Source organism: Megascapheus bottae, chromosome 16, assembly GCF_031878675.1.
Source record: "Megascapheus bottae isolate mThoBot1 chromosome 16, mThoBot2.hap1, whole genome shotgun sequence".
Lineage (NCBI taxonomy): Eukaryota > Metazoa > Chordata > Mammalia > Rodentia > Geomyidae > Megascapheus > Megascapheus bottae.
In genome coordinates this window covers 14,056,369-14,084,002 of record NC_143524.1, presented here as the reverse complement: position 1 = coordinate 14,084,002, position 27,634 = coordinate 14,056,369, and the positions used below count along the sequence as shown (strand labels likewise).

The window sequence follows — 27,634 nt, the reverse complement described above, 5'->3', positions numbered from 1 at the left end:
CACACTGACAATCCTCCTGAACAGCCACCGAGAGAATCTTCTTTTGAAGTGCTAGCAAAACATTTATAAAATAGACTAGATTGGCAATTAACATCGGCTCGATTAGTCACAAAGCAATTAACAAAAATTTCACAGGCTTGAAAATGATACAGAATGAGCTCCAGCGTGGAATAAAATCAGAAACAATCACAGAAAGGTAGCTAGACAGTCTCCGGATGTCTGGAAATTAAGTAATCCATGCAAGCCAGTGCCAGTGGCTCAGATCTGCAATCCTAGCGACTCAGAAGGCAGAGAAGGAGGAAGTGTCGGGCTCAAGGCTGGTCTGGGCAAACAGTCCACAGGATCTCCTCTTACTCAAGTAAAAGCTGGGCAGGGTAGGTAGCACAGGCCGGTAATCCTAGCTGCTTTGGAGGATGAGATGAGAGGACTGCAATTCAAAGCCACACTAGGCTCAACCAAATAATGAAGTCTATGGAGACATGTGCCTGTCATGCCAGCTATAAGTATAAAAAGGGGACCACAATCCAGGCTGGCCCAAACAACAAGTGAGACTCTAGCCAGGACCCAATGGCTCACACCTATAATCCTAGCTACTCAGGAGGCTGAGATCTGAGGACTGCAGTTCAAAGCCAGCCCCGGCAAGGAAGTCCTTGAGATTCTTATCTCCAATGAACCACCAGAATACCGCAAGTGTTGCTGTGGCTCAAAGTGCTAGAGTGCTAGCCCTGAGAAACAAAGCTCAGGGACAGTGCCCAGCAAAAAGAGGTGGGGGAATGGCTTAAATGGCAGAGCATGTGCCTAGCAAGCACCAGGCCCTGAGTTCAAACCCCAGTATCACAGAAAGGTGGAGGAGCGTATAGATCATATGTCCGTGTGCAAAGCACATGGTCTGTGACCAGTGATCATTGGATTCCTGTCTCTGGGTCATGGAGGCAGGACTTTCCCTGAGTCTTGAGCCACAGGAAGTTGAATAGTCCATGTAAGGAACCAAGAAGGAAGGGAGCAGGGGGTCCTGGCACTGATGGGCAACCCACAGCATTGGCCCCATCGCCATCACCCCAGGGGTGGGAACCAGCTCTGAGCCAGGGCCTCCACCTCGGCTCTGGGTGGTTTAAGACTGTTCAGAGCTCCTCTTCCAGCGAGCACGATACTGCATTCTTGAGGCCCCTTCCCACACAACCTGTTCATCACCCCAAATCTCCATCTCCACCACCTAACCCATGTCAGAGATTCACTCAGGGATCAGATCACAGCAGAGGAGCAGCGTCGTCAGCACCACCTCCCCCAGAGCATGGAAGTTCCCTCGCTACCTTCTTCTCTGGCTTCCTGCCCTTAAACTGGAAATAGATCTGGTTTTCTCCTGGGGCTTGAGCTCAGGGCCTGAGCACTGTCCTTGGACTTTCTCAAGGCTAGTGATCTACCACTTTAGCCACAGCACCACTTCCGGCTTTTTTCTATGTATGTGGTACTGAGGAATCGAACCCAGGTCTTCGTGTATGCTAGGCAAGCACTCTACCACTAGGCCAAACTCTTGGCCCCATTCTCCCCCATCTCTTGATCCAAATAGCTCACAACAAGATAATTCTGGTGGCTCATGCCTATAAATCCCAGCTATTCAGGAGGATAAAATCTGAGGATCCCAGTTCAAAGCCAGCCCAAGGAAGAAAAGTCCATGAAACTCTTATCTCCAATTAAGCACCAAAAAAAAAAAAAAAAAGGTGGAAGTAGAGCTATGGCTCAAGTACTCAAGCTCCTGCCTTGAATGAAAAAGGACATGTCCAGGCCCTGAGTCACCTTAGGACTGGAACACACACACACACACACACACACACACACACACACACACACACACTACTTATAGGCTACTGCAACTGGAACAAAGAAAAAGTGACAGACACCAAAATACAATTGGTTTCTAAATCCCTAAAACCCACTTACCTAGAAGCCAATAACTGCAGCAATCAGTAAGCTGAAGAACTCACCTTGATACAATCAATTCTAAGAACATAAGGCTGATTAAATAATTATCAAAACCTGTGGAATACATTTTTTCCAAATCATTACAGAGCAATAATTATTGCATTTAGAAGCTAATGTGGAAACGTAGGTGTGGATACTCATGGATACCATAAAAAGCGTTTGACAGAATCCACTTTAAATCCTAATACGTATAAACTCCTGCGAAACTAAGACTGGAAAGACATTTTGTTTTCATTTCTCTGTTTGTGCCAGTGCTTGGGCTTGAACTCAGGGCCTCACACTCTCATTTGGCATTTTTCTGTTCAAGGTCAATGCTCAACCACTTGAACCAAATCACTGCTCCTGACACTTTGGTAGCTAATTGGAGCTAAAAGTCTCTCGGATTTTCCTGCCTCAGCTGACTTTGAACAGTGTTCCTCAGATCTCAGCCTTCTAAGTACTAAGATTATAAGATTACAAACAAGAGGTACCAGCACCTAGCTAGAAGGACATTTCTTTCTGAAATGGATTAACGAGATACTCAGAAGCCCACAGCAAACACCAGGAGAACAGAAAACACTGAGCCAGTGCCAACTAAAAGCACCAGCGCTGTCCTTGTTTTGGAGTGTCTAACACCTGCCATCAGACAGAGTAAAAGAAGTAATATTCACATACAGTCAAAAGGATTAGGCAAAGTAATTTTCTGCAGGAGAGCCTCTGGTTCAAGAGATTCAACTCAGAAACCACGGAAGCAGTATGTGAAGCTGGGAGAAGTGCAGGTCAGAATATAAATTTATAAAAATCAATAGCTTTCTAGAAGAGCAGCAGAGATAATTTGGGGAATAAATCTAATTGAAAAAGATCCAGCCACAACAGCAACAAGAGTCATAACAGACCTAGACTAACGCACAGGAAATATTATAGAAGAATAAAACCACAGGACAAACTTCATCTAAGAGTACCATAGACTTGAACACCGTGGAGAAGAAACTCATCCAGGAGGGAAACTAAAACAATGTGAGATGGGGCTGGTGTGTGAAATGGGTCCTACCAACTTCTTAGCACTCCCGTCAGGATCCCACTGGTGCACTGAAGACGTAGTTCTATGGGAAAGCACCCGCCTAGCAAGCACAAGGTCCTGAGTTCAAATCTTAGTACTGCAAAGAAAAAAAAAGGCTTCTTCCTTCAAATGTATACATCCAGCTTAAATGTGAACAAAGCCTTGGATGAGCTATAATAGAAAAGCAGTCTAGAAAATATCCATCACTTTCCCTCTGTAGTACCTTCTTTTTCTGGGATGTTCTTTAAAATTTAATTTTGCTGGTACTGGAGTTTGAACTCGGGGCCTTGTGCTCACAGCGAATGCTTTATCCTTTGAATCATGCCTCCAGCTTGTTTTGTTTTGTTTCGCTGGTTAACTGGAGATGGAATCTTTTAGACTTTTTTACTCTCATTGGCTTTTCACCTCCATTCTCCAGATCTCAGTCTCCTAAGCAGATGGGATTGCAGGTGTGAGCTATGGAAACACAGCTTAAATGTACTTCCGCCTCTACTCCCCCACAGCTCATGTATTGGAGCTTTGGTCACTGGCCCGAGGCGCTACTGGGAGGGTGGTCATGGAATCTTGAAGAGGCTGAGCAAAGTAGAGAAAGTTAGGTCCCTGGAGGGACCTTGGAAGGGGTGTTGGGACACAGGCCCTCACCTGGCAACGCTCTCTGCTCTCTGGCAGCCATGAGGTGAGCAGCTCCCTTCTCCATACACCCCCATCACAGTGACACACAGTGCACGGCCACAGGCCCAGAGCACAACAGGAAGTGTTTGGTCTGCAACTTCTAAATTTTATAGGAAGTAATACTGGTCACAGAATTTAGATCCAGGGGTGCCTGTTAAGTTATGGGAAGCAATGAGGTACTCCCATCCCCTGCTCCTCATGGAAAAAAGTCACCCTCAAGCAGGCAGAACGGAGATGTCAGACAAAACCCAGTTCCCTCCCTGTCTGGACCAGAGGGATACTGGAGGGGGAGGAGTTATTTGGGGAGCAGGAAAGGGTCACTGGTCTGTGCTGTGCTCCCAGGGAACAGGCTGGAGAGAGGGGAGCTGCTTGTGGGCATTTTGATCTTATGCCCTGGCTGCAGCCGGTGAACAACCCATTGGTCTATGGCCAGTCCCTCCTTCCATCCAAGAGCTTGACTGCCCAGCTGTTGGGCAAGTAGACAGAACCAGAACACAACCGTGTCTGGCTTAGCACATGGACTGTGGAATCCAAGTCCCTCCAGCAGCTATTCCTAATGTGGTTTTATTCTGCGGATTTATTTTCTTACTATTTAAAAGGGAGGGAGGGAACATCCTTTAATAAAAGGCTAAGCTGAGGGTTCAGAAGTGGATGAAAAAGCAGGAATGAGAAGGAAGCCACTGCCAAAGTCCAAAGGAGGGTGGAATTTGGCTTGGAGTTTCCTGGCAGCCAGTGCAAAAAAAGGGAAGCCTGATGAGTTACAGAGCTTCTGTTCTTAGCAAGGAAGATACTTGCTGGGTTCCTCAGGGGAGATGTCAGTTGCGTCCATTTCAATTTTTTTTTTCTGCCAGACAGTAAATCCTGAGTGAAATGTCTCCCTTGAGGTTTTGGGAAGGATTAATTGGTGAAATAAACAAGGTCCTTGTTTTACAAGAAGTGTGAAATGCATTCCCAGGGTCCTTCCTCCAGAACCCGTAGCTCCCACTGGATTCCTGTGTTGCTTGGGTACAATTACTGGTGGGAAAGCATGAACACCTGAACATCTGCACCAAGAATGGAAGGAAGCACACACACACACACGCTGCTACTGGGACTTGAACTCAGGACTTTTCACTCAAGGCTCTACTGCGTGAGCACAGCTCTACTTCTGGCTTTTGCTGGTTAAGTATGATAAGAATCGCACAGATTTTTCTTTTTTTTTTCTGTGTAGGCTGGCTTTGAACTATGATCCTCAGAGCTCAGCTTTTGGAGTAGCTGGGATTACAGGCTTGAGCCACTGACACCTAGCTCAGGCTTTGTGTGTGTGTGTGTGTGTGTGTGTGTGTGTGTGTGTGTGATATGCCCACATGTGGGAAAATTAGGGAAGCATTTCACAAACTGTGAAACTGAACAAGGAGCAGAAATGATAGAGGAGAAGACCCCTAGTCACAGAGTTGGGCAGACCAGCCTTGGAATTCACCCTGCCTCTATTGGCTGTGTGATTTGGGGCAAGTCCCTAAGCTCTGGGGCCATGGTTATTCTGCGGAAAGGTGGTAGGGATGCTTTCTCCCTTGGATCCCAGGCTCCTTAGTTCTCAGGGGGGCTCCAGCAGCTCCCAACACACCCCACCTTTGGGTCTCAGGCTCATCTTAGGTCACCTACAGGGAAGCTGAGGCAAGGCTCACAAGACTTAGCTTGTCCAGCACATAGGCCTTGGGGGAGCCACATGTCCTCCTGTCATGGCTCTGCCTTTCACATCCAGGTCTCCCCTCCTCAGAAGGGATAGTGTCTAACTCCTTCAGGGCCCTGTTTCCTGGTCTTGTCCTTGATAATGTGGGTTACCTACCTGTGTCAACCTGAAGCAGCCATGAAGATCTTCGAGTCTGATCCAGCTCAAGCCTCCCTGAAGAAGGCAATGCCAGTCTAGTTTATCCATACCCTAGCCCCCTGGCACACAGCAGAGCCCCTCAGCACACCTGGAGCCGGACCCCTGCCACACGGTGCTATTCTGTGTCTTCAGCAGTGACTGGGTGCTCTAAAGGCAGGTGTGGGGTCCCCGAGCTGAGCTAGTGCAGGGCATCGACCTACCATATACTGCAGATGAGGGCACCAAGCCTCGGACGAAAGCGCTCAACACCTCAGAGCAAGTAAGAACCTGGGCAGATCCAAGACATGTCCTTGGGGCCAAAGTCAAGGGGATCCAGATGTACCCAAATCAGACTCGTGGGGGCAGGTGTGGGCACGGAGCTCCTGCGAGGAGGCCTCTTGGGTGAGGGCAGTTCTGGCCTGGCATCCTCAGGTATTGGGGCAAGGGCGTCCCCCACCTGGGTAGAACCCTGGCTAGGGCAAACAGTCCCCTCCTCCCTCCCGACCCCCCCCCCCGCCAGAAAGTGCCCCTTCCTGGGAGGGCAGATCTGGGCATCAGGAGCTTTCCCTCGTAGACTGTGCACGGTGAAAGGGGTGTGGAGTGGGGGTGATTGTGGGGCTTCACCCTCCTCCCCAGCTTTATCACAGTCCTGGTGGGGGGGGGGGAGGAAGCCTAGCAGACTTCTACAAACGTGTTCTCCCAGAAAAATCTCGGCCACTTTTGCCCCTAAGCCCCCTTCCTCTCTCCACCAGGTCCGATCCCATTTCTCAGATGGAGAAACTGAGGCACTAGGCAAATTAGAGCAGCCCCAAACATCTCCCGCCCGGCCCCCCCCTCCCCACCACAGCCTGCCAACAACCAGCCTGTCCAGCTGATCAGCTCTACCACGGATAGTTTGAGAACTTGTGTGTGGTTCACAATTTTAAAACTCCAGCCCCACAGTAAATGGTTAACATTCCCTTCTACTCCCCCCCACCTAGCCCCCCTACTCCTTCCCCCCAACTTTGGTCGGGCGCCTCTGTGTTACAGCTCTTCTTGTTACCTCTTAACACTACTGGGCATTCGAAGAGTTAAAGGGGACTGGGAGGAACCGGCTTTGGAACCCGAAAGGGTTAATAATATAAGCGCATTTATTTCTCCCCCCCCCCACTTGTCCCCAAAAGGACATCAGGAGGACAGAGAGCGCCAAGGAGCCCCCCTCGGAGTGACTTCCCCAAACCTTGACAACTTTTAATTCCGACCCCCAAAAGTACCGCGGTTGGAAAGTTCTTTCAACCTTTTTCTCCCCCCCTTTCCCATTTATTATTTTTTTTCTCGATTTCTCCACGGACTGACTATAAAGCTCTCCCTCTCCCTTTGGGGTCCCCCCAGTGCGCAAGGCGCGGGGCCGCCGAGGGGGGTCCCCCGGACTTCTCTCCGGGGGCCGGGTTGGGACGCGGCTGGTGAGTCCCGGCTCCGGCCCCTGAATTGGGGGGTCCGCGTCTGCCCCAAACGCCGCTTTCTTCCGTTTTCCATGTCATTTCCTGTACTAATAAGATGGTGGTCAAAGCAGGGGAGGAGAGCAGCCGAGAGCCGCCGCCGCCGCGCCGAGGCTGGCGCTGAAACTTTGCCTCGCCGGGTACCGCGCGCCCGCAGCGCGGCCGCTCCCGCCGCCGGGGGCCGCCCGCCGGGCCGCGCCGCCTCCTCCGAGCCGGCCTCCGGGCCGCCCGCGCCGCCCGGGCCCCGCGGCTGCCGCGGCGATCCGGGGAAGGTGAGTCAGCCCGGTAGCCAATGTGGCCATTGAAAATGGCTTCGGAAAGCGCTCGGCAGTTTGCCAGCGAGCTCGGGGGTAGGGGTGGAGGGGGGAGAGCCGGGAGGCAGGCGGCCCGGGGGAGGGGGCCGGGATGAGGGGGGGGAGCCGGCCGGGCGGAGGGGCGGCTGATCGGCCCCCCGAGGTGGGTTAACCCTTGGCAGGTAGCCGCCGCCGCGGGACCGGGCCGCCTCCGCCTCCTTCCTCCGCGAGCGCTCGCTCGCCCCCTCGCTCGCTCGCCTTGTTACAATGTAGCCTTTTCTCTCCGAGTTCGTTCCGCCCGCTGACGGACGTGGCCGCCGACCAATGGGAGAGGCCGCCCGGGCCCGAGCGTTCGGAATTAGAACGCGGTGACAGGGGAGGGGCGGGGCCAAGTGGGGAGGGCACGCCGCGGCCGCCGGCCTAGTTCTCGGGGTACGGGGTGGGGGGGTAGGGGGAGGGGGCTTGGGAAGGGGGGGATGGGGAAGCTTGGGGTGTGGATGGGAGGCTTGGTGAGATGGGGTAGGGACTTGGGGAGAGGAGGTGGGGGTGGGGAGCTTGGGGGTCGGGGGATGGAGATGGGGGACTTGGAGAAGGGACGCTCTGCGGCAGGCAGTGGGGTCTCCTGCTTCTCACCCCTCGGTTTCCCGGCTAATCCCGGCCCACCCCGTAAGCGTGGCTTGAGTCTGTTTTAAAGTCTCGGTGGCGGGGTAGACGACAGGTCGGGGTGCAGTGTGGACACCTCCCCCCTTCCCCGCAATCCCAAGGTGTTTGGAAGCAGAAACTGCAGAACTTGGGGGCCGACGACCTTTCTCCGTCCAGGCCGGCGTGCCCCCGGCTAGAGGCCGCCGGGAGAATGCAGAGGTGCCCTCCCGTGGAAAGTTGCTTGTATGTCTTGAGCCGGGTTAGGGAGAAGCGGGGTGGAGCTTACACACCGATGATGGGCTGGACTTAAGAGGAGACAAACATGAAAGCTCTTCTTTCTCAGACTTTCCCCTCCATGTGGCTAAAGGCTGTGGAGTTGTAATTTAGAGTGGCTGAAAAGAGGCACACCCAGTTCTTTGAGGGGGGGGAGAGGGGAGGAGGGGCCGAGTAAAGTGAGATGGCTCTTGATGAAACCCCATAAACTTTAGGGGTTTTGTCTGGGTTGAAGTGAAAGAATTTTCCATGAGCACAGTGCTTCTGGCACCCAAGCTCGCCCTCCCTGTGTTGGCTCCAGAGGAAGGAGGGTGGGGACAGCCCCCAGGGTCCTGGTTGAAGGTGCGAGGGGGCCTATGGACCAAAAGTATCAAGCTGTTATGTCTCTCCCTGCTGGGGAAGGCACTGGGGACTTGTGTCTACAAACCTTCCCTTCTGGGAACACAGCCCGGGCCCCTGCTTTATTTAGCTTCCTGAAGAGGACTTCTTTGGAATCCCTGCTTCTGAACAGCTATGTGACTTCAGACTTTTCATGGTTACCTTTGCCCTCTCAGAACTCAGGTTCCCTTCCTTAAAGGCAGGGGTGGGGCGCGGGAAGGAGAGCAGCCAGCCAGTCTGCAGGCAACTGGACGGTTACATACAGGCAGAGGTCAAATCCAGGCCTGTGGATTCATAATCTGTGTCTCACTCTGGAGGTGCTTTTCTGGGAACAGCAGAACTGCCTGACAGGCCCCAGGCCGTCCCTGATTGACAGACTCCCCCCTCCCCCAAGAAGCAGCTGGTGCAGGCTCAGATCCTCTTCTTGGTGTCATTCTAAAGCTGAGGGGTTCTCCTGGCTTGTTCCACAAGCCCTTGACCAGCAATCACACCTACTTCTGTACAATGTTGGCTTAAGCTGTGGGAACTACTGCGATTCGGTCACTCACATTTGTTCTCCTTGCTATGGAGGATCTTAGCAGCTGCCTCTTCCCTCTCCTGGATTTCCCTGGGTTTCCCTGGTTTTGAGTTATCAGCAGGTATGGAATCTTAAGAGCACTGGACAGGGAGTCACGGGTCAGACCTGCTTGTGCAGCTACTTCCTGGGCTACCCTCTTGACTGTCCTGAATCAGGATAAACACAAGGCCCCAAGTTGTCCACAGCCTTCCTCCTGTAGACCCTCTAGGACTCTGATCTTAGCTAACAGCATGGGGTCTCAGGACAGAGAGGACTGCCACCACCTTGCAGCCTCCCTCCACATTCAGTACCATTGCAGCTGCTCCTGGAAGGGTCCCCATAGGCTTCCTAGTCCATGTCAGATAAAATCAAGTTATTAGATGACCTGAAATCTTCTCTGCCCCGCCCTTTTCTCTTCTTGCCCTCCCAGGCATCTCTGCACAGTGCACCAAACCTTCTGCCAGGCAGGCCCCTCCCCCTGGAATGCAGACCCCTTGTCATCTGTGAATAGATGGAGGTTAGAGAAGGGCAAGATGGGGCGGGGAGTGGGCTGGTGGGTTGGAGAACAGAGATTTCCAGTTCTTCCAGGTACTGGCAGGGTTAATTGGAGGTCCCCTCATGCACAGATGAGCCAGTTGGGAACTACAGCGCTGTGTCTAGGTTGTTTCTAGGCTTGGATGTGATCTCTTCCCTTTCCCCTGTCCCCCTGCCTTCCTGGAGGCATCTGGTAGTAGGCAGGATGGTGGCTGTCCTGCCAACTGGGGTTTCTATGTCATTCTTTGAGCAGAGCCTCTTGAAAGCCTGTGATGAGCAGGTAGTCCAAGTGAGAAGACTTGAGGTTGTTTGTTACAGGAGCATCTCCCTACCTGTCCTGACTGCTGCAGGGACTAGCTGACAGGCAGAGAGACAAGTGGTATCTGCATATAGCTCGTGCTCACAGGGGAAGGACCATGACTCCTGGTGTCCCTGGTGTCTTTGTGCTCAAGGCTAGCACTTTGAGCGCTCTACTTCTTTAGCTGTAAGGACTCTCCTACTGGGCTGGCTTTGAACTGTGATCCTCAGGTTTCAGTCTCCTGAGTAGCTAGGAGTATAGGTGTGAAGCTCCAGCACCCAGCTTGACATCAGATTTGATGTGACCTCCTGTCTACAAAATCTTCAGGGGCTCCCTACCTTGTAGTCCCTGTGGGGAAGTCTTCCATCCTTCTCCATGGCAATGTGCTGCTGTTCATGGCATGTTCTCCCTCTGCCCCTTGCATTCTGGTTCCTTGCTCTCCTGCTGAGGTCCCTTCCCCCTTTGTCTTTCAACTTCATACCACTTCCCCAGGGAAGCCTTCCCTGATTCCAGCCAATCCTGGCCTCCCCATCCTCTCTGTTGCTGTTTTCCATTTGCTTTGTTGGCCTCCATCAGCTCTGTCCGCTGTCCACTGCTCCCTCAGTGGCTTCTCCTGAGTTGCTTAGCCTTGGTGGAACATTACTAGGCAGAGTCTGGACAGGAGGCAGGGCCACCACTGAGCTGTGGGCCGGTGGAGTCAGGTGTGGGCAGGTGGGCTGCAGGAGGGAGGTGTCTGACAGAGAAGGCCCCGGACAGATAAGAAATCCTAACCTTTAGAAGTGTTCATGCTACAAGGGCCATATTCCAGGACAGGAGGAGAGGCTTGGGGTGAGGGGGCAAGACTGTCGATGTCACCACTGATCTACGGAAGATATACTTCCTTCAAATGGCTGCAGAGTCAACCCAGGGATAACGAAGGTGGCAGTGGCAGCTAAAGGTTGTTGAGGGCTTATGTGTGCCAGATATAGTACTATGCATGCCACATATGAGGCAGGTCCATTTTCCATTGCTACAACAGTTCACCCGAGTCTGAGGTCTTTATAAGGAACCGAAGGTTTAGTGAGCTGATTGGGAGTGTGAAAGTGCAAACAGCGTGGTTCTGGTGAGGCATCCCTGCCCTAGTCAGGTCATCCCAGAGTGAGTGACAGGAAGAGGTCATGTGTGAAGACAGGAAGCCAGCAGGCATGGAGAGGTCAGGCTGCCTTCCCTACCATAACTCCCTCTCCAGAGCGCATCAGGATCTTAAGAAGAACTAGTTTCTTCCAGGGCAGTACCTGCCATGACCCAGTGACCCTGTACACACAGAGCCCTGGGCTTCAAACACACCAACCCCATCCAGACCCTAACTCCCACCTTGCACTGGGGAGTGGAGACAGGTGCGAGGAGAGGGGAGGTATCCAGGGAGATTGGTCCCATGCCACCCTCTTGGGGGGGGGGGTGCCCTCAGAGTGTGGGGCAGAGAACTACCAGGAGGCACCCTTTGGAAGCGTCATGCAGGGTGACAAAGCTCGCCCTGTGTGACAATCCTCAGGTACAGTGATAGCCACCTCACTTGGGGTTTGGGCCCGGGGGAGGGGGGATCTGGAGACCTTTGCACCACAGCTGCTATGAAGCTGGCTGGGCTGTTGCTTTCCCTCCATATCCTCCCCCCACCCCAGTCTGCTAGTCCTGTGGGTCTGAGAGAGAGGCGGGGGGGGGGGGGGGGGCTGCCTAGCAGCTGGAGCAGGGGCCCCTGGCCTCAAGGCCTTTGCACTGGTTGCTCCCCTCTCTACTTACCTCCCATGGTAGGCTCTCTCACCTCCACTAAGACTTTAGCACTAAGACTTTTGGAGATATTTATTCCCAAATCATGAGCACTTTCTGGTTTCCGATTGGAATGGTGCTGAATGGCGTTTGCTTTTCTTTTCTTTTTTGTGTCTTTTCGTCATTATAGAATGTCACTTGCCCTCAGTGCTGTGTGAATAGTGAATGAGACTGAACAGGGGCTCTTCGTGTGCATTGTGTTGTACCCACACTTCCCAGCAGTGCCCGGGTGCAGTTCAGGAAAACTGAGGCTCAGAAATATGGGCAGCAAACAGCACAACTCGGGATTTGAACTCAGATCCTCATGACTCCTGAGCCCTCTGCCTAACCCCAGGCCCTGGCCCAGCCAGATTGTAACAGCTCCTCAAGAGTTTACATCCTGTGAGTATCAGGGAGTCTCAGAGGGTTTTATAAGGAAGAAGCAAATCCAAGGTCCGGAAAACTGGAGGCTGGAGATTGGAGAATGGGGAAGAGACTGATGCAGTAGTTGAGGTAGGAGAGGAAGAAGATGAGATGCCAAGGGAAAAAGAGAGAGAGAGGGACTTGGCCCACCATACAGCAGGTCAGAGCGGACAGTGGGGGCTCAGTTCCCGGGGGGGAGGGGTGTCCGAGGTCTCTTAGAATGTGGCTGGCCTCTGCTCCTCATTGGACCAGCACCCCCAAATGAGGTCCAGCAGAGCATGCTGGTAAGGTCCTGAAGTTCCCTCCTGACTCTGCTGTTTGACACGCTGAGGATGTGACATGAGGCTACCTCTCCTGGGACAGCTGTCCCCACCGAGTGCCTGGCTCAGGGCTGCAGAGATAGCCAGACAGCCTTCAGAAAGACACCCTGAGCGCTGGTGATGGGTGTCCTGCCAGCTTAGGGCTGCATCGCCTGATAGAAGGTCAGGGGACAGCCTGAGAATGGGAAAGGGGGTATCAGTGATCTTGGGGTTAAAATTAACTTGGCTGCATCCTTAGACACGTTTCTTCTGTCACTGGCTTGTGTGAAAGATGGAAGACCAGTCATGACACTGCCCATGCCTCAGTTTCCTTTTCTGTACATACAACACAGTCCTCACATCTTCTGGACCTGATTGAAAATCCCATTTTCCCTGGGGTAAGAAGCTTCTGGAATATCGAGACTCCTGCCCACATCTCCGTGGGCACTTAGAAAAAGGACATTGAGGCTCTGTGGGGTTCAGTGAGGACCTCAAAGTCACACAGCCATGTTCTAATCTGTACACACACACACACACACACACACACATCTTTGCATGGCGTGTGTGGCGGGGGTGGAAGTGGTGGTAGTGGTGAATGCACCAGACCTGGGCTTGACCTCTGAGCTCCCCCTCAAAGCTAGTATTCTGCCACTTGAGCCATAGCTCCACTTTCCACGATGTTGGTCATTTATTAGAGAAGATTAGAATCTTGGGGACTTTCTTGCCCAGGCTACCTTTAAATCACGATCCTCAAATCTCAGCCCCCTGAGTAGCTGGGATTACAGACATGGGACACTAGCACCTAGTTTCATAGTCTAATCTTTCTGGCCGCCCTGAGGACACACATTAATAAAGGAAGATCTGGGGCCTCTTTTTCTTTCTCTTACCTGACAATCCTCAGCAGATTTCCCTTCAAAGTGGGGTTTGATTTCCATAGTAGGTGTCAGGACCCTGCCTCCTTGAAAACCATGGGGCCAGGACTTAGAGACATGATTAGATAGACCAGGAGCCTCCAATCAAGTGATAAGGGGTACGGAGAGTGGATATTGGAGTCACTGCCCCCCCCCCCCCCACCTCCCAGCTTTAGCCTCAGAGCAGGAGTGGCTGCTCATACTGAGGGCTGATCTTTGCAGGGAGGCCCATCTGGGTTTCTGGAACCTTCTGTGCTTTCTGAGGTTCCCCAGCCTGAGAGTCCAAGACTCTCCTTCCAACTTTGCTTTTACCTAAGGCCTTTCTCCTGAACCCCTGAGGTAGCAAGGCCAGCCCTGGGACCCCCCCATAGTACAGCTCAGAAAAGCAGGCCTGGTGAGAGCAACCAAGCTGAATTTGAACCCCAAATCTAGCAGTCTTTCCTCTGCACCCCAGTCCACTTTTCCCAGACCCAAAGTAGCCAATGGGGACCTAGAGCCATTTGGCCAGCATCTGTAACCTATTACCAAGTGGAGAGCTTGTGGCTGCTTAAACGCCTGGGTGGCCTGGAGCCTGCTTCTTGCCTGAGGACAGAGCTCACAGGCCCCCTCTTACCCCCCTCCCCCCAGGGCAGAGTGACAATGGGCTCCTGTCCCATGCTCTGGTCAGATCAGGGGCAAGAGTGGGGACAGCAGACAGGAAGATCTGTGTGACTTGAGGACAGAGCTCAGTGCTCTGTGAGTGATGTCACTGAAAAAAGACTCCCCCCTCAGCATCTTGCCCTTCCTCCCACCCCCCACCCCCAAAGGAAAGGGTGAGGGCCAGGGAAGGATCCCACTGCCTGCTGCCCACATGGAGATGGCTGACTGAAAGACAGGGACAGCAGCCACTGGACCCTCAGCCCCAGCCTGGGGAGAGCTTGTCCAGGGAGGGAGGGGACAGCTGATTAGGACCCAGCTAGGGTGAACACTGCGGTGCCACTGTCATGGCATAAATAGCCTCAGGGAAGGGAGGGCTGCAGACTGGCACTGTCCCTGATCCCTTCCCTGCGTGTGTGTGTGTGTGTGTGTGTGTGTGTGTGTGTGTGTGTGTGTGCATAAGCATGCACAGCCCCTCCCCTGACCAGATGGGTCCCAGAGAGGAAGGGACAGGGGTGGGGGGAAAAGGGGGCTGGCATATGGAAGAAGAGGCTCCAGGAGTCACAGGGAGGGATTCATAAGACAGGAGGAGACTCAGTTCCAGAGAAAGAAGGGCAGGTCATGGAATTACTATTATTATTATTATTACTATTATTATTAATAATAATAATTTTGTACTGGAGGGAAAGTTGGGATTCAAAAAGGTTCAGTGACTTCCTCAAGGTGACATAGTCCACTTCTTCTAAGAGTGTGTGTGTGTGTGTGTGTGTGTGTGTGTGTGTGTGTGTGTGTGTGTACTGGGACTTGAACTCAGGGCCTGGGCGCTGTCTCTTAGCATTCCTCTTCAAGACTGACACTACCACTTGAACCACAGCTCCACCTCTAGCTTTTTTTTGCTGGCTGGTTGGAAATGAGAGTCTTACGGACTTTCCTGCCCAGGCTCATCTTAAACCTCCATCCTCAGATCTCAGCCTCCTGTTTCGCTAGGATTACACTTGTGAGCTTCCGCACCCAGCATAGAAGGGGAAATGTGCAAAACAATCAACAAACAACCTCCAGGGCAGCCCTTACCACAAAGAAAAGATCTACAGCCTTGAGAGGCTAGGGGCTGAGGAGAAGGAGAGGAACCATACCTAGGTTTCTGGCTAGGAGACCCCAGCTAAGCTTTGCTAAGGGTCCTGGAGCAGACCCTATCCAAGCATGTTTCTTTTCTTGATCTGAGGCACGCATGACGTCGGTGTTAGTAGAGCCAGTAGACACAGCTGAAATTGCAGTGTGAGGGGCAGCGAAGGCAGGGACTTCCCATAGATCCCCGCACAGAGACTGAGCCAGGTTCATCCCCCATTACTGTCACCGTGAGAAATGCTGGCAGTGTGTTCCTCAGGATAGCTTAAAGCCTTCTGAGTTGCTGGCCCTGGGGTGAATGGGGACAGTTGGGGCTCAGGCCAATCACTCTCTGCCTCTACAGGCTCATCTAGAAATTTGGGGATAGGGGTTCTGGTGCAGGTTACTCAAAGGTATGGGGTTGCTGAATCTTTCTTCCTTGTTTGGTTAGCAGATGACTGAGAGGCCAAGCACAAGCTTGGGATAGTCAGTGAGCTCCACATGTAGAGTCTTCTCTGGCATCAGAAACAGAGTGATCCTGCCAGCTCCATAGAGAGCCAGCTTTGCAGACCTCCACTTGTATTGCGTTTCATAAAAGCATCATTTGGCATCAGATTGGAAAACCCAGAAAAGAAGTGTTTTTGCCACAGATCGTTTGAGCAGCGATGGCTCAGGTTCTAACTGTGGTGGAAGGCAGGAAGTGGGGAACTCTAGGTGAAGGAGAGGAGAGACACAGAGGTTTGCCTTGGGCATCCAGGAGGAGAGGATGTGGGGGATCCCAGAGGAAGGAAGTAGAGGAGTGTCCTGGGTAGAGTAGCAGGAAGAGTATTCTGGCAGAGGGAGGATTCTGTGGTTCAGGGAATGGCAGGTGGTGTCTGCTGTTTGGTGGAGCTGGCCCTAGAGGTGAGGAGGCCAAGGTTAGAGACACACCCTGAAGGACTTGATGCTGTTGGAAAAGGAGTAAGGACTTTGCCCTGGAGGTGCTGTTTCGTGGTAGGAGAGAAATGGAGATAGTCAGCTCTGTGTTTTACAAGTTCTCTCCTGATGGCAGAAGGCAAGAGGTTGGTTGGTAGATTTAGAGGCCACTCAGGTATGTTTCTCCTTTAAGTGTTCGGCTGTCAGAAAGTCTGATCTGGGGCCCAGCATGAGAGATTGCTAGGAATCAGGCCTCTGCCTGTCCTGTGGCCATCCTGGCTGGCCAGGCAAGCTGCTGGCTCAGGTGCTGCCAGGCTGTGTTTGGGGAGGGGTGGGAGTGGGAGGTAGAGATTGGGATTGCCTGGGCTTTGATGGCGTGAGGCCTGTTTAGGAGTTCAGTGGTAGACAGTGTGGACCTACTAGTGAGGAGGGCTGAGGCCTGGGTTTGTGGACTCAAAAGCCAATAAACACCCAACTGTGATAGCAAGTGACATTCAGGCTACAACCCATAGAGTCTGTGGAAGACGCAGCCAGCCTGTGCCAGCTGGTGGGAACACAGCATCATGCCAGGAATTGCTGCACAGCCCTGGGCTCTACCTCAGCCTCTGTCCTGAGCTGAGCAACTCACTTCACCCTGAGCTTTCTGGGAACAAGCCCAGGTGTGTCTGGGCCTGCATGTGGCCACAAGCCCAGGGGACACGGACATGCCTGGGAGAGTACTGTGGGGAACATCTCCCCACCAGCCTCACCCTGGCCCCCTCCACTGGGGCCCCAGCTCAAGCTACCCAGCCCTCTTCTCTCTCCTGAGGGTTCTCAAACAGGCTGGGTCCTGGCAGCAGGGTGGCGTCTGGCTGCCATCCAGCAAGGATGTCACCGCCCAGGTCTCTGTAGACTGGAGCTGGGTAGGCTCAGGCTTCATGGCCAGCCAGGCAGGAGTCACTAGGGTTCTTTACTGTTGACACTGACCTTCGCCACACTAAGCAAGGGGCGGCTATCTCATCTAACCTCTTAACATTAGCAAGCTAAGGTCTTTCCTAGCCATCACAATATTCTGGATTCTTCCACCCGGTTAAACATGACATCCATTTATTACTCTGGGTATAGCCTTCTAGATTTCTTTTCTGTCCATTGAAACACACATACTGTAAATGAGTGTGTGACACTTGCGTGGGGATGCATGTGTGTTTAAACAATAAGTTTCACATAGCCAAGATTATTCTGAAAATTGCTCTTGTCATGTAACATCCAATCTAAGAAATCCAGCCTTGTTCTTATATAGTTACCATTGTTTTCTTTCTTTCAAATTAAAAAAAAATTATCCTGCAGCATTTACAGTTTGTCAGTTGAGAATTTATACAGAACAAAACACCTCTTGTGGGTGCCCTATTACACCTGGTTGTCTTCTTTGGAGCCAGAGTGAGGTGATCCCTTGACCCCTGCCAGCTCCTCAAGAGGTGAGAACAATGGTCCAGACCCTCCAGCCTTCTCCCCTCCTTTAAACTTGAGTGTTCAGCTCTTGTGTAAGCAGCACAATTTCCAGCCATGTCTCAGGGAAATCAACATACTTTATTCAAGCCTTGGCTCAGCCCCTTCTAAGCTGTGCATTTCTGGGGAAACCACACGATCTCTGTGGCTTCGTCTCTCCTCTGAGGCACACTTGGTCTCTGCTGCTTGGTCTTGAGGCTGCCTTGGTCTCTGGCCAGTAGACACAGCTGAAATTGCAGCGTGAGGGGCGGGTCGTGCAGGGAGTCCATTGCCTCCAAAGTACCAAGTTTGGTCTCTGATGCAGGGAAGCTCAGGAACATTCTTGTCTTGGGCCATTATCTGATTAGCTTTGAACCCTCTGCCAGGGCCCAGGAACTGCATTTCTGGTGGGCATCCCCAGTTGGCTACAGCCTTTATAATTCTATGTCTTCCCCCAGTCCACGGGTCCCAGAGAAGGCTGTTGCCTGGGAATGTTGTGGACGATCAGATTTCTCCCCTGTTTGGCCCTGAAGGTTCTGGACCAGGGCCTGTACAGAGGGAAAGAGGTCCAGCCCACCATTTGCTCAGGCAAGGTGGCCAGGAGCCTGGTCACGTAACCCTACACCTCAGGCAGAGTTACTGGCTCTCAATGGAGCCGTTGTGGCTGTGGATTAGATCTCCTGTGGCCTACAGGGTGGACAGGAGAAGAAAGCAGCCTTGGGGCCAGTCTTTCCCCTGGGAACCTGGGTACCTCTGGGCCATGCTGGCTGGCCAAGTTGTGGGGTTAGCTTCAGCCCCTGGGACATATCACTCCTGCCACTGGTCACTTAAAGCTGGAATGTAGCCTTTTGGCTTCCCCTCCCTCCCTCCCTCCCTCCCTCCCTCCCTCCCTCCCTCCCTTCCTTCCTTCCTTCCTCCTCCTCCTCCTCCTCTTTCTCTCTCCCTCTCTTCCTTCTTCCCTTCCTCCCTCCCACCCTCCCTCCCTCCCTCCTTCCCCACCTTCTCTTTCTGTTTGTCAGTCTTGGGGCTTGAATTCAGGGTTCTGTCTCTGAACTTTTTCTGCCCAAGGCTAGTGCTTTGAGCCACAGCACCACTTCTGATTTTCTAATAGTTGATGGGAGATAAGAGTCTCATGGACTTTCCAGCCCAGGCTAGCTTTGAACCACAATCCTATGTCATCTTCCTGAGTAGCTAGGCTTACAGGCATGAGCCACCTGGCCCTGGCTCTTGTTCTTATACCAGCTTTTGGGCTTCAAACTACCTTTGTGCCACTGTCTGACCAGCAACATCTAGTCTGTCCCCTGTCTGTGCCGAGATGGAGAAACTAAAGCTCTAGAGAGGTTAAGTGATTTTCCCAAACCCATTCAGGTGGCCACTGGCAGGGCCTAGGGGTGGAAACCAGGCCATCTTGCTCCCCATCCAGTTCCTTCTCACACAGCTGCCTGATGAGATGGTCTTGGCAGAAAGTGTCTGGCTGGTTGGCTCTGCTTGGCTTGCCCTCTGTGGGCAGTGGCCTGTGTGGTCAGCCATCACAGCCAGCCGGGATTACTTCCCAAGAGGTGAGACATGGGGCAGCTGGCCCTGGCCCAGACCTCCCTCGTGCTGGCCACAAACCCTCATGGGTAGCCAAGGTGGCCAGCAGCCATCTGTTTGCTACCTCGGAGGCCCCCGTGCCCTGCTAGGGAGAGGACTTTGCTGTCAGCCTGTCCTGGCCAACGAAAGGATGTTTTAGTAACACTGGGCACTCTGAGGCTTCACCAGGGAGTCAGGACCGCAGCTACCATTTGACCTGTTTTTGTTTGTTTGTTTGCCAGTCCTGGGCTTGAACACAGGGTCTAAGCACTGAGCCATTGTGCCCAAGACTATGTGAGCCACAGTTTTACTTTGGGCTTTTTGGTGGTTAGTTGCAGATATGAGTCACATGGACTTTCCTGTCTAGGCTGGCTTGGAACCATCATCCTCAGCTTCCTGAGTAGCTAGGATTATAGGTGTGAGCCACTGGCATCTGGCTTTGGACCTGTTCTTAGAGTAGAGAAGTGAGTCTCAGGGAGGCTGAGGTGTTTGCCTGTGGTGGGGGCCACAGGGAGGGCCTCTGCAGCCCCATCTGCCCTCGACCCTCAGCTGGCTCACACTGAAGGGTGAGCTTTGCTTTGCTTTAAGTGAAGGCCTGTTGTGAGGGAGGGCTGGCCATCTGACTCAGTAGTAACTGTCTGTATTTACTGACCTCACATGCCAGCTGCTACTTCATTGAACTCAGCCATCAAGATCACCTTTAGAGGTGAGGAAACAGGCATTGAAGGCCAGGCAGCTTCCTAAGGTTATACAGATCGTGGCTGTGTCTCTGCCACCTTGGGATAAAGGACCACAGCCTCCCATGCTCCTGCACACAGTGTCTTGTAATTACTCAAGCTGCAGTGTTGAGTGGGGACTGTGATCTGGGACCAGTCTCTCTGGCTGTTGGTTTTGATGGATGGGTCCTATGTGATGGCTTGGCTATGGCAGCTGTGGTCACTCTGGGTGATAATGCCATTGACGCCCTCTGACTTCATGTCCTGGGGACAAGGTGGAGCTGTTCCAGCTGTTCGCACATGTTTCGTTCACAGTCCCCGAATGGAGGTCCGCTCTCTCTATGAGGGCCCGGGAAGAGCTGTGTGTAGTCTTGTGTGCTGACAGAGCCAGGACAGCCTAAGGGGCTCAGGGGAGGCTGTGTGACCACCTGCATGCCAGACCCCGTCTCCCCCGCCCCAGGTCCTCACTGAATACTCTGGGTTTTGCAGGTGATTCTCTCTCCCTCTCCCTCTCCCTCTCCCTCTTCCCCCCTCTCTCTTTCTGTCTCCCTCACACATACACACACTCCACATGTGCACACAATACAATCATGTGCATATATGCATTCAGGCCACGCACATACATACTCAATGCATACATGTGCATTTGTATACAAATGTACCCATGCGCTTTCTAGTTGGTTCCATAAGTCCAAGATCAGGTCTCAAACTCTTGTTTCTGGCACTTTCACTCACTGGTTGTCACTCTACTGACTGAGCCATGCCTCTCCCCAGGAGTCCATCTTTAACCAACGAAGGAAGGAACATGGGGACTCCCACATGATCCCAGTCTGCTTGGCCTCCTGCCTTCTGAGAAGCTCCTCCATGGACCCCAGGTCCCCTGCGGGTACCTGAGGTGGGACTACCTCCATCATCTGAACCCCACTGGGCTCAGCCTGTGACCCACCTCAGCTGCCCCTGTATGCCCCATATGTGCTCACTGTACTTGCATCCACAGTGGGACTCATTTCTAGCCCAGGTGCAGCCATACAGTGGATGGATGGTTTTATCTAAGTCCCATCCTCTCTGGGCCTTGATATACAATCTCTTCCTGTGAGACGCAAGCCTGTGGTGTGTCCTCCTCCTCCTTTGGGATAGGAACTGGGCCTCCTGATCCACACTTAAGATTTCTGTGTCTTTTAAAGACCTTGCAACAGTAGGGACTCTCTGCCTTGCTGGTAGGAACACCTGGGTTTGGCATTGAAGCCAGGTTCTGATACTGACCTAAGACTGGATAGTTATGGCAGGGTGAGGGGGTGAAGGGGCAGCCTGAGTTCCCTCCTCTTACCCCAGCTGAGGGCTTGAGGTGGCAGAGAAGTGTCCACAACCCATGGAGGTCACACCATGCTCACTCACCTGGGACTGCCCACTTAAGGTCCTTACCTGTGGGATGGGAGAAGTGACGCTCTCCTCCCAAGGCTGAGTTGAGGCACACATAGTCAGGCACTTGGCGTGTTGACCCAGTGCATAGAAGGTCTGTGAGTAGGATAGGGAGGGGACTGGGAAAGTTCCAGAAGTCAGGCCAAACAGTCCAGGAAGCTCAGAGATAGGGACTCCCGATGGCCAGGCTGTCCTCTGCCAGCCCCGGGAGGTCCCCTCTGAGCTGGCAGTGTAGCCTTGCCTCCCTCCTGGGGCTTCTGGCTGCATAAATGACTCGGGCAGGCCTTTGGGCTAAGTTTACCTTCCTGGTTTTCATGAATCATTTCCCTTTGAGGGAGCGTGAGAGGAATGTCAGTGGAAGCTGGATGCAGGAGCCAGCCATGGTGGTGTCTGCCTTGGGTCCCCTCTTGGGACAGGGCACCTGTGGCCCAGAGAGCTCCATTCCAGCCAGGTTCCCATGCCCCAAGGTTATCATGATGTGGCATATGTGAGCCACAGCACATTTTGGGGCTGTTACTTGGGCTGCATTATGAAGGGATTTGGAATCTAGTGGTTTTATGGTGGGAAAGTTTGGCAGAGAGATCTCCCCTGAGGCCTGCTGGCCGGAGCTTTGGCGAGTCAGCACAAAGAGTGATCTCCCTCCTGGCTGCAGAATGTGGAAGCCCACAAGTCCTAGGATGGGAAGTCAAACCCACTGTACAGATGAGTAAAGTGAGGCTCGGAGAGGGCCAAGGATTTATCCAAGGCCAGCACATCAGTAGAAGAGGTCAGACTCAAGGACACTCATTTCCTAGTTGCTTGCCACCATCCAGGTCAACTGGTATCTCTGTTATTCAATGGCAAGCATGGCAGGGGCACAGAGGCTAGGGGAGTCTCCAGTGCCTGTGTACCCAGCTGCTTCTTGGGCCAGGATGCCTTCTTCTGGGATGGCTGTCTGTCTTGCTGACAAGCTGGAATCCTGCTACATGCAGGGCCCTTCTCCTCCTCATCTCCCACCCAGTGTGTGGATGGGACCACAGGGAGGACAAATCTACACAGCACCCTGGTCTCTGCCACATAGGTCACCAGCTTGGACACCTAGGTGCACTAGAGCAGAGCCACCACCATGTTCTGGCACCTGGCTGTCACCGTGGGGGTACCCTGCATGGTGTTGCTAGCACCTCCAATCTCCCAGGAAAGCTGAACAGCTACACTTTCACATGACATCTGTGGGTAAGGTCGGCAAAATTAAAAGGAGAAAAGACCAGTCACCAATTTGCCACCTGTCATCCGGTCTTCTGTTATGATGGTGGATACAGCAGAGCGCTATGGTCATTATTCCCTAAGACCCTGTATTCCTTGGGGGGACCCCTTTCATAGCAGTGTGTCACCCATCATACTAGACTGTCAACCTGGAGAACTAGAAAAGATAAAAGCTTTGGAGTTGGGCAGATTGCTGCTGTGTATCCTTGGTCAACATTCTTAATGTTTCTGAACCTCCATTTCCTATCTAAAAAGAAGTAAGCTTCATCAGTGCTGAATACAACACACACACACACACACACACACACACACACACACACACACACACACACCTCAAGGGAGAATCCCAGACTTAAAGAGGTAATGAGCTGCACACAGTAGGACCACTGACATTGAGTCCTTGGCGTCCTACCCTTAAGCACCACTGCATGACCTGATGGATTCCAGCCATCCAAGCATGACTCTACTCTACTTAGTATTATAACATGGCCATAGTATAGCATACAGTTGCTGTTGGTTTAGTCTCATTTCTGCACCGCATCCCATCCACGGAGTTGTTGTTACATGTGAGGATGCTTAGTGAAAATTAGAACAGTGTTCCACTCCTGTAATCCCAGCACTACGTAGGGAAGCTGAGGTAGAAAGATAGCAAGTTACAGGACAAGCTGAGCTACTGAGAAAAACCCTTTCTAAAAATAAAGCCAAAACAAATAAACAAAAAAGCAGAAGCTTAGTGCATGTTGGGCTCAGGGCTAGTGCTCTACCACTTAACTTTGGCTTTTTTTTTTAGTTGTTTATTAAATAGTCACACAGAATTCTGTAACTGTAATCCCTCTGTATATCATATCTATAATAACAATAAACAATGAAAATTGCCGGGTGCTGGTGGTTCATGCTTGTAATCCTAACTACTTAGGAGGCTGAGGTCTAAGGATCACAGTTCAAAACTAGCCCTAGGAGGAAAGGCTGTGAAACTCTTACAACCACCAGAAAACCGGAAGGGACCCTGAGGCTCAAAGTCATAGAGCACTAGCACTGAGCGAAACAGTCCAGAAACATTTAAACTCCATGACCAGTTTAAATATATATATACGTATGTATGTATGTATATATATATTTGTGCACCAGTCTTAAGGCTTGAACTCAGGGCCTGAGCGCGCTGTTCTTAGTTTTTCTCAAGACCAGGGCTCTACCACTCGAGCCACAGCATCATTTCTGGCCTTTTTCTATGTATGTGGTACTGAGGAATGGAGCCTGGGTCATTGTGCTTGCTAGGAAAGCACTCTACCTCTAGGCCAAACTCCTGGCCCAAGGCTATATTTTTGAGAGAAGGTTTAAGCTCAAAGGTAACTGACTGGGAGGTTACAGAGAAGTATGTGTGAACTACTGCACCCAGCCTGGCCTTACTTATCTTTTTATTATCTCCATTGTTTGCTTTTCCTGTACCACTGACTTCTTTCCCTTAGTACGTACTTTCTCTTTTACTTAATAATATGTTGAACATGGTCTTGTGTATCAATAATCTCCTGTAGTGGTGTGACTTGCTATTCTATGGTATGTGTTGACTCCTCTACTGTTGGAAGTTGGTTGTTTCTCAGTTTTTGCTTTGTAGTAGAGGTCAGGTTGCAGAGGACAGCTTTCCCTCAGCATGATTGCTAAGTACTAGGATGGAAGTGAGACACAGCGCCAACGTTTTTCTAATGGACTGTCTCTTTTTTTTTGAGGTGGGGTCTTGCTATGTTCCCCAGGCTGGCCCAGAACTCAACATCCTCCTGTCTCGGCCTCTCAAATAGCTGAAATTTACAAGTGAACACCAACATTGTACCTACCTGACTTAGTATACCCTTGCATAATAATAAAATGGGTGATAATTAATATGAATGCTCATAAAATACTCACAATAGGCCAGACCTGATGCTGAGTCAAACAACCATATGAGACAGATTCTGACCTCAATCCTACTGGAGAAATGGAGAAACCAATATAAGGGAGGCTAATTAATTTTCTCTAGATCACACAGCTGTGGAATGGCTGTGCTGGTATGAGTTGATTAAATAAGAAGTACAATGATAGAGGGCTTCTGTGAATTCAATTATGTTTCTACTAAACTTACTCTCTGAATATCACAGAAGTATCTATGTGCATTGCAGAGCTGCCTTACAGTAAGGTTTACAATGTATATTCTCTCTGTCCCTTTTCCCCACCTCTTGCCAGTCCTGAGGTTTGAATTCTGGGCCTGGGCACTGTCCCTGAGCTCCATTTGCTCAAGTGCTATGCAACTCAAGCTACAGTGGCACTTCTGGCTTTTTCTGTGATTTAATTGGAGATGAGAGTCTCCTAGGTTTTCCTGCCTGGGCTGGCTTTGAACCATAATCATCAGATCTCCGCCTCCCGAGTAGCTAGGATTACAGATGTGAGCCACCAGTTGCAATGTATTCTCTGTAGGCTATACTTGCTGAATGTATAAGTAAATTGAAGTATTTCCTTTAAGAATTTCAAGAATGCATCATTCTGCTCCCCTTGATTTACTGTTCAGAACCATTAGTTGGTTCTTTGGAGGGAAACTGAGGCTTAGATCAAGATAGGGTCTTTCTCAGGGTCACTTAAAAAGTTTATGGCACAACAGAGCTGAGAAGCAGGGCTGTGTGTGATCCCAGTCATCCCTAATCCCCTAGCCTTATTCCCTTCCCTTCCCTTCCTTTCTTTCCCCTCTCCCACCCTCCCCTTCCCTTCCCTTCCCTTTCATCCCTCTTTCATCGGCCTCCCTTTCCCCCCTTCCCCTTCCCTTCTTCTTTTCTTTTTTTTTTTTTTGCTAGTCCTGGGCTTGAGCTCAGGGCCTGAGCACTGTCCTTGGACTTTCTCAATAATAGAGCTCTACCACTTGAGCCTCAGCACCATTTCCGGTTTTTTTCTATGTATGTGGTACCGAGGAATCGAACCCGGGTCTTCGTGCATGCTAGGCAAGCACGCTACCACTAGGCCAAACTCCCGGCCCCATCCCCTTCCCTTCTTGTGCTAATCCTGGGGCTTGAACTTCAGCCTGGGCTCTGTCCCTGAGCTTCTTTTGCTCAAGCCAGTATTCTACCACTTAAGCTTCAGTGGCACTTCCAGCTTTTTCTGAGTAGTTTGTTAGAGATAAAAGTCTCAGGGCTAGTTTGCCCTGGCTGGGTTCACAAAGGATCCCCAGATCTCAGCCTCCTGAGTGGCTGGGATTATAGGTGTGAGCTACCAGTGCCCAGCTGCCTTCTTTTCCTATCCAAGGGGGCGATATGAGATGTTAGAGGGTGTATAAACAGACTCACTAGGCTCCATGGAGCCAGGCTGTAGGGAAAGCAAGCGGGCACAGACTCAGGGTCCCCTGACCCACTGGCTGCCAGGCATTCCAGGACTCTGGCCCTCTGCCAAAGGCGAAAACAGAGCTGCTGGGCCACCCCGGGCTGCTCTCTACCCCTCCTCTGGGTTTGCATCTCATTGCTGGGTTTGCCACAGTCTTAATCTCTGCAAGTGCAGACTCCCAGGAGCCAGCCCGAGGAGCACTGCCAGCAGCCCGGAGTCCTCCCCAGGTCTGCCTACCACTTGGTCCCAAGTCCTAGAGCAATCTGCAAGAAAGGCCACTGACTTCGCCTGGCCCAGGTCTTACCTGGCTCCAGCCTCTGTATAGTCTTATTTCAGAGAAAAGATGTCCATGGTCTCTTTCAGAGTTGTAACAGTCATCTGTCATGTAAGCAAGACTGGATTGGTCCTGGCACTTCAGGCAGCTGAGCCCTCTCAAGAATGGAGAGAACTGAGGCTGGGTGTGGTGGCTCACACCCATAATCCTAGCTACACAGGAGGCTGCGATCAGAGGATCAAGGTTCAAAAGACCTTGAGACTCTTATCTCCAATTAGCCATTAGAAAACTGGAAGTGGCGCTGTGGCTTAAAGGGTAGGGCAGTAGCCTTGAACTGAAGAGCTCAAGGACAACACCCAGTCCCAGAGTCCAAGCCCCACGACTGACAACAGCAACAACAAAAAAGAAAGAAAGAATGAATGAATGAATGAATGAAAGAAAGAAAGAAAGGAGAGAATTGAATTACACAGTCAATAAATAGGTGTCAAATAATGAGAAAGCAGTAACTCAGCTTGTATTTTCTTTTTTTTACTTTGGTTGCCAGGATGTTCAAAATGGAAAACTATAATTAATTATCCGTCTTGCAACAAATTCTTGGTATAATTGCCTACTCTTTCTCCTTGAGGCCCCTTAACACTCTAATGATTTTATCCTCTTTTACTTCGTGTGTGTGTGTGTGTGTGTGTGTGTGTGTGTGTGGTTTTTGTTGTTGAGACAGTCTGTCTCCCTATTCAACCCAGGCTGGACTTGAACTCATGATTCTCCTATTTTTGTCTCCCGAGTGCTGGAATTACAGATGTGCCACCATGCCTGGATCTAGTGCTTCTTAACTGTGTTATTTAGTACTGAAATAAGGATAGTGGATCTAACCTGCACCATCTTGGCCATGTGGTGGACAATGGGGAATCTGGTTTAACTGGCACCATTTTAACTCGATGGTGGAGGCAGGGAAGTTCCATGCCCAGATAATGGGGTGTGCCTGAATTTCCAGAGGCAGGATTGGGGACTTGGATGATAGGTTACTGGATCTGTCAGTCCTGGGTCTAGAACTTGAGAGTTTCCCGTGACTCTGCCTCCTGCCCCTGGCTCTATTTAGACCAGTACCAGCGCAGGTACCATGACACAAGGTACCATGACACACTTCCTTGTGTTTTCATGTCTCATCTTCTGGCCCTCCTTTGGTCACCATGGCGTTCCACTTCAGCTCTCCATTGGGGTTGATCTGGTTTGTTAGTTTGTATTATAGGAAATGATCAATTATTTATGCTAGCAACAATGCTTATAATGCAGTGAACTGTGTCTACTATGTCCTAGAGAGCATTGTATATTGGCGGAATGGGGCATTGGGATGGAAGGGTAGGTAAGTGAGATTGTGGCAGGACTGTGCACAGAATAGAATATAGGTAGGGTTGGGGAAGGAAGCAGAAAGGCCTGCCATAGGGGAGCCCTACACAAGTGATTTATCCCACGTAGTATGATCTAATACAATGCCACATTTGCCAATGATGGACTTAAAAATAAACAAAAACAGAATTCAAGTCCCCTCCCCCTT

The 27,634-nt window shown here is 51.4% G+C and overlaps 1 protein-coding gene across 2 annotated transcripts in view; it reads left to right on the top strand.

Annotated features, from left to right (window-relative positions):
• The first annotated feature begins 7,020 nt into the window (after positions 1-7,020).
• Positions 7,021-27,634, top strand: part of Prdm11 (PR/SET domain 11) — a 59,156-nt gene continuing 38,542 nt past the window's right edge. Inside the window, exon 1 of one of the 2 annotated variants that reach the window (XM_090347853.1) lies at positions 7,021-7,238. In XM_090347853.1, coding sequence (XP_090203979.1) covers positions 7,051-7,238 — 188 coding nt within the window. In that variant the 5' untranslated portion in view covers positions 7,021-7,050. Of the gene's footprint in view, positions 7,239-7,258; positions 7,288-27,634 lie in introns of those variants that run through there. The other variant, XM_090347854.1, reaches the window with a different exon arrangement.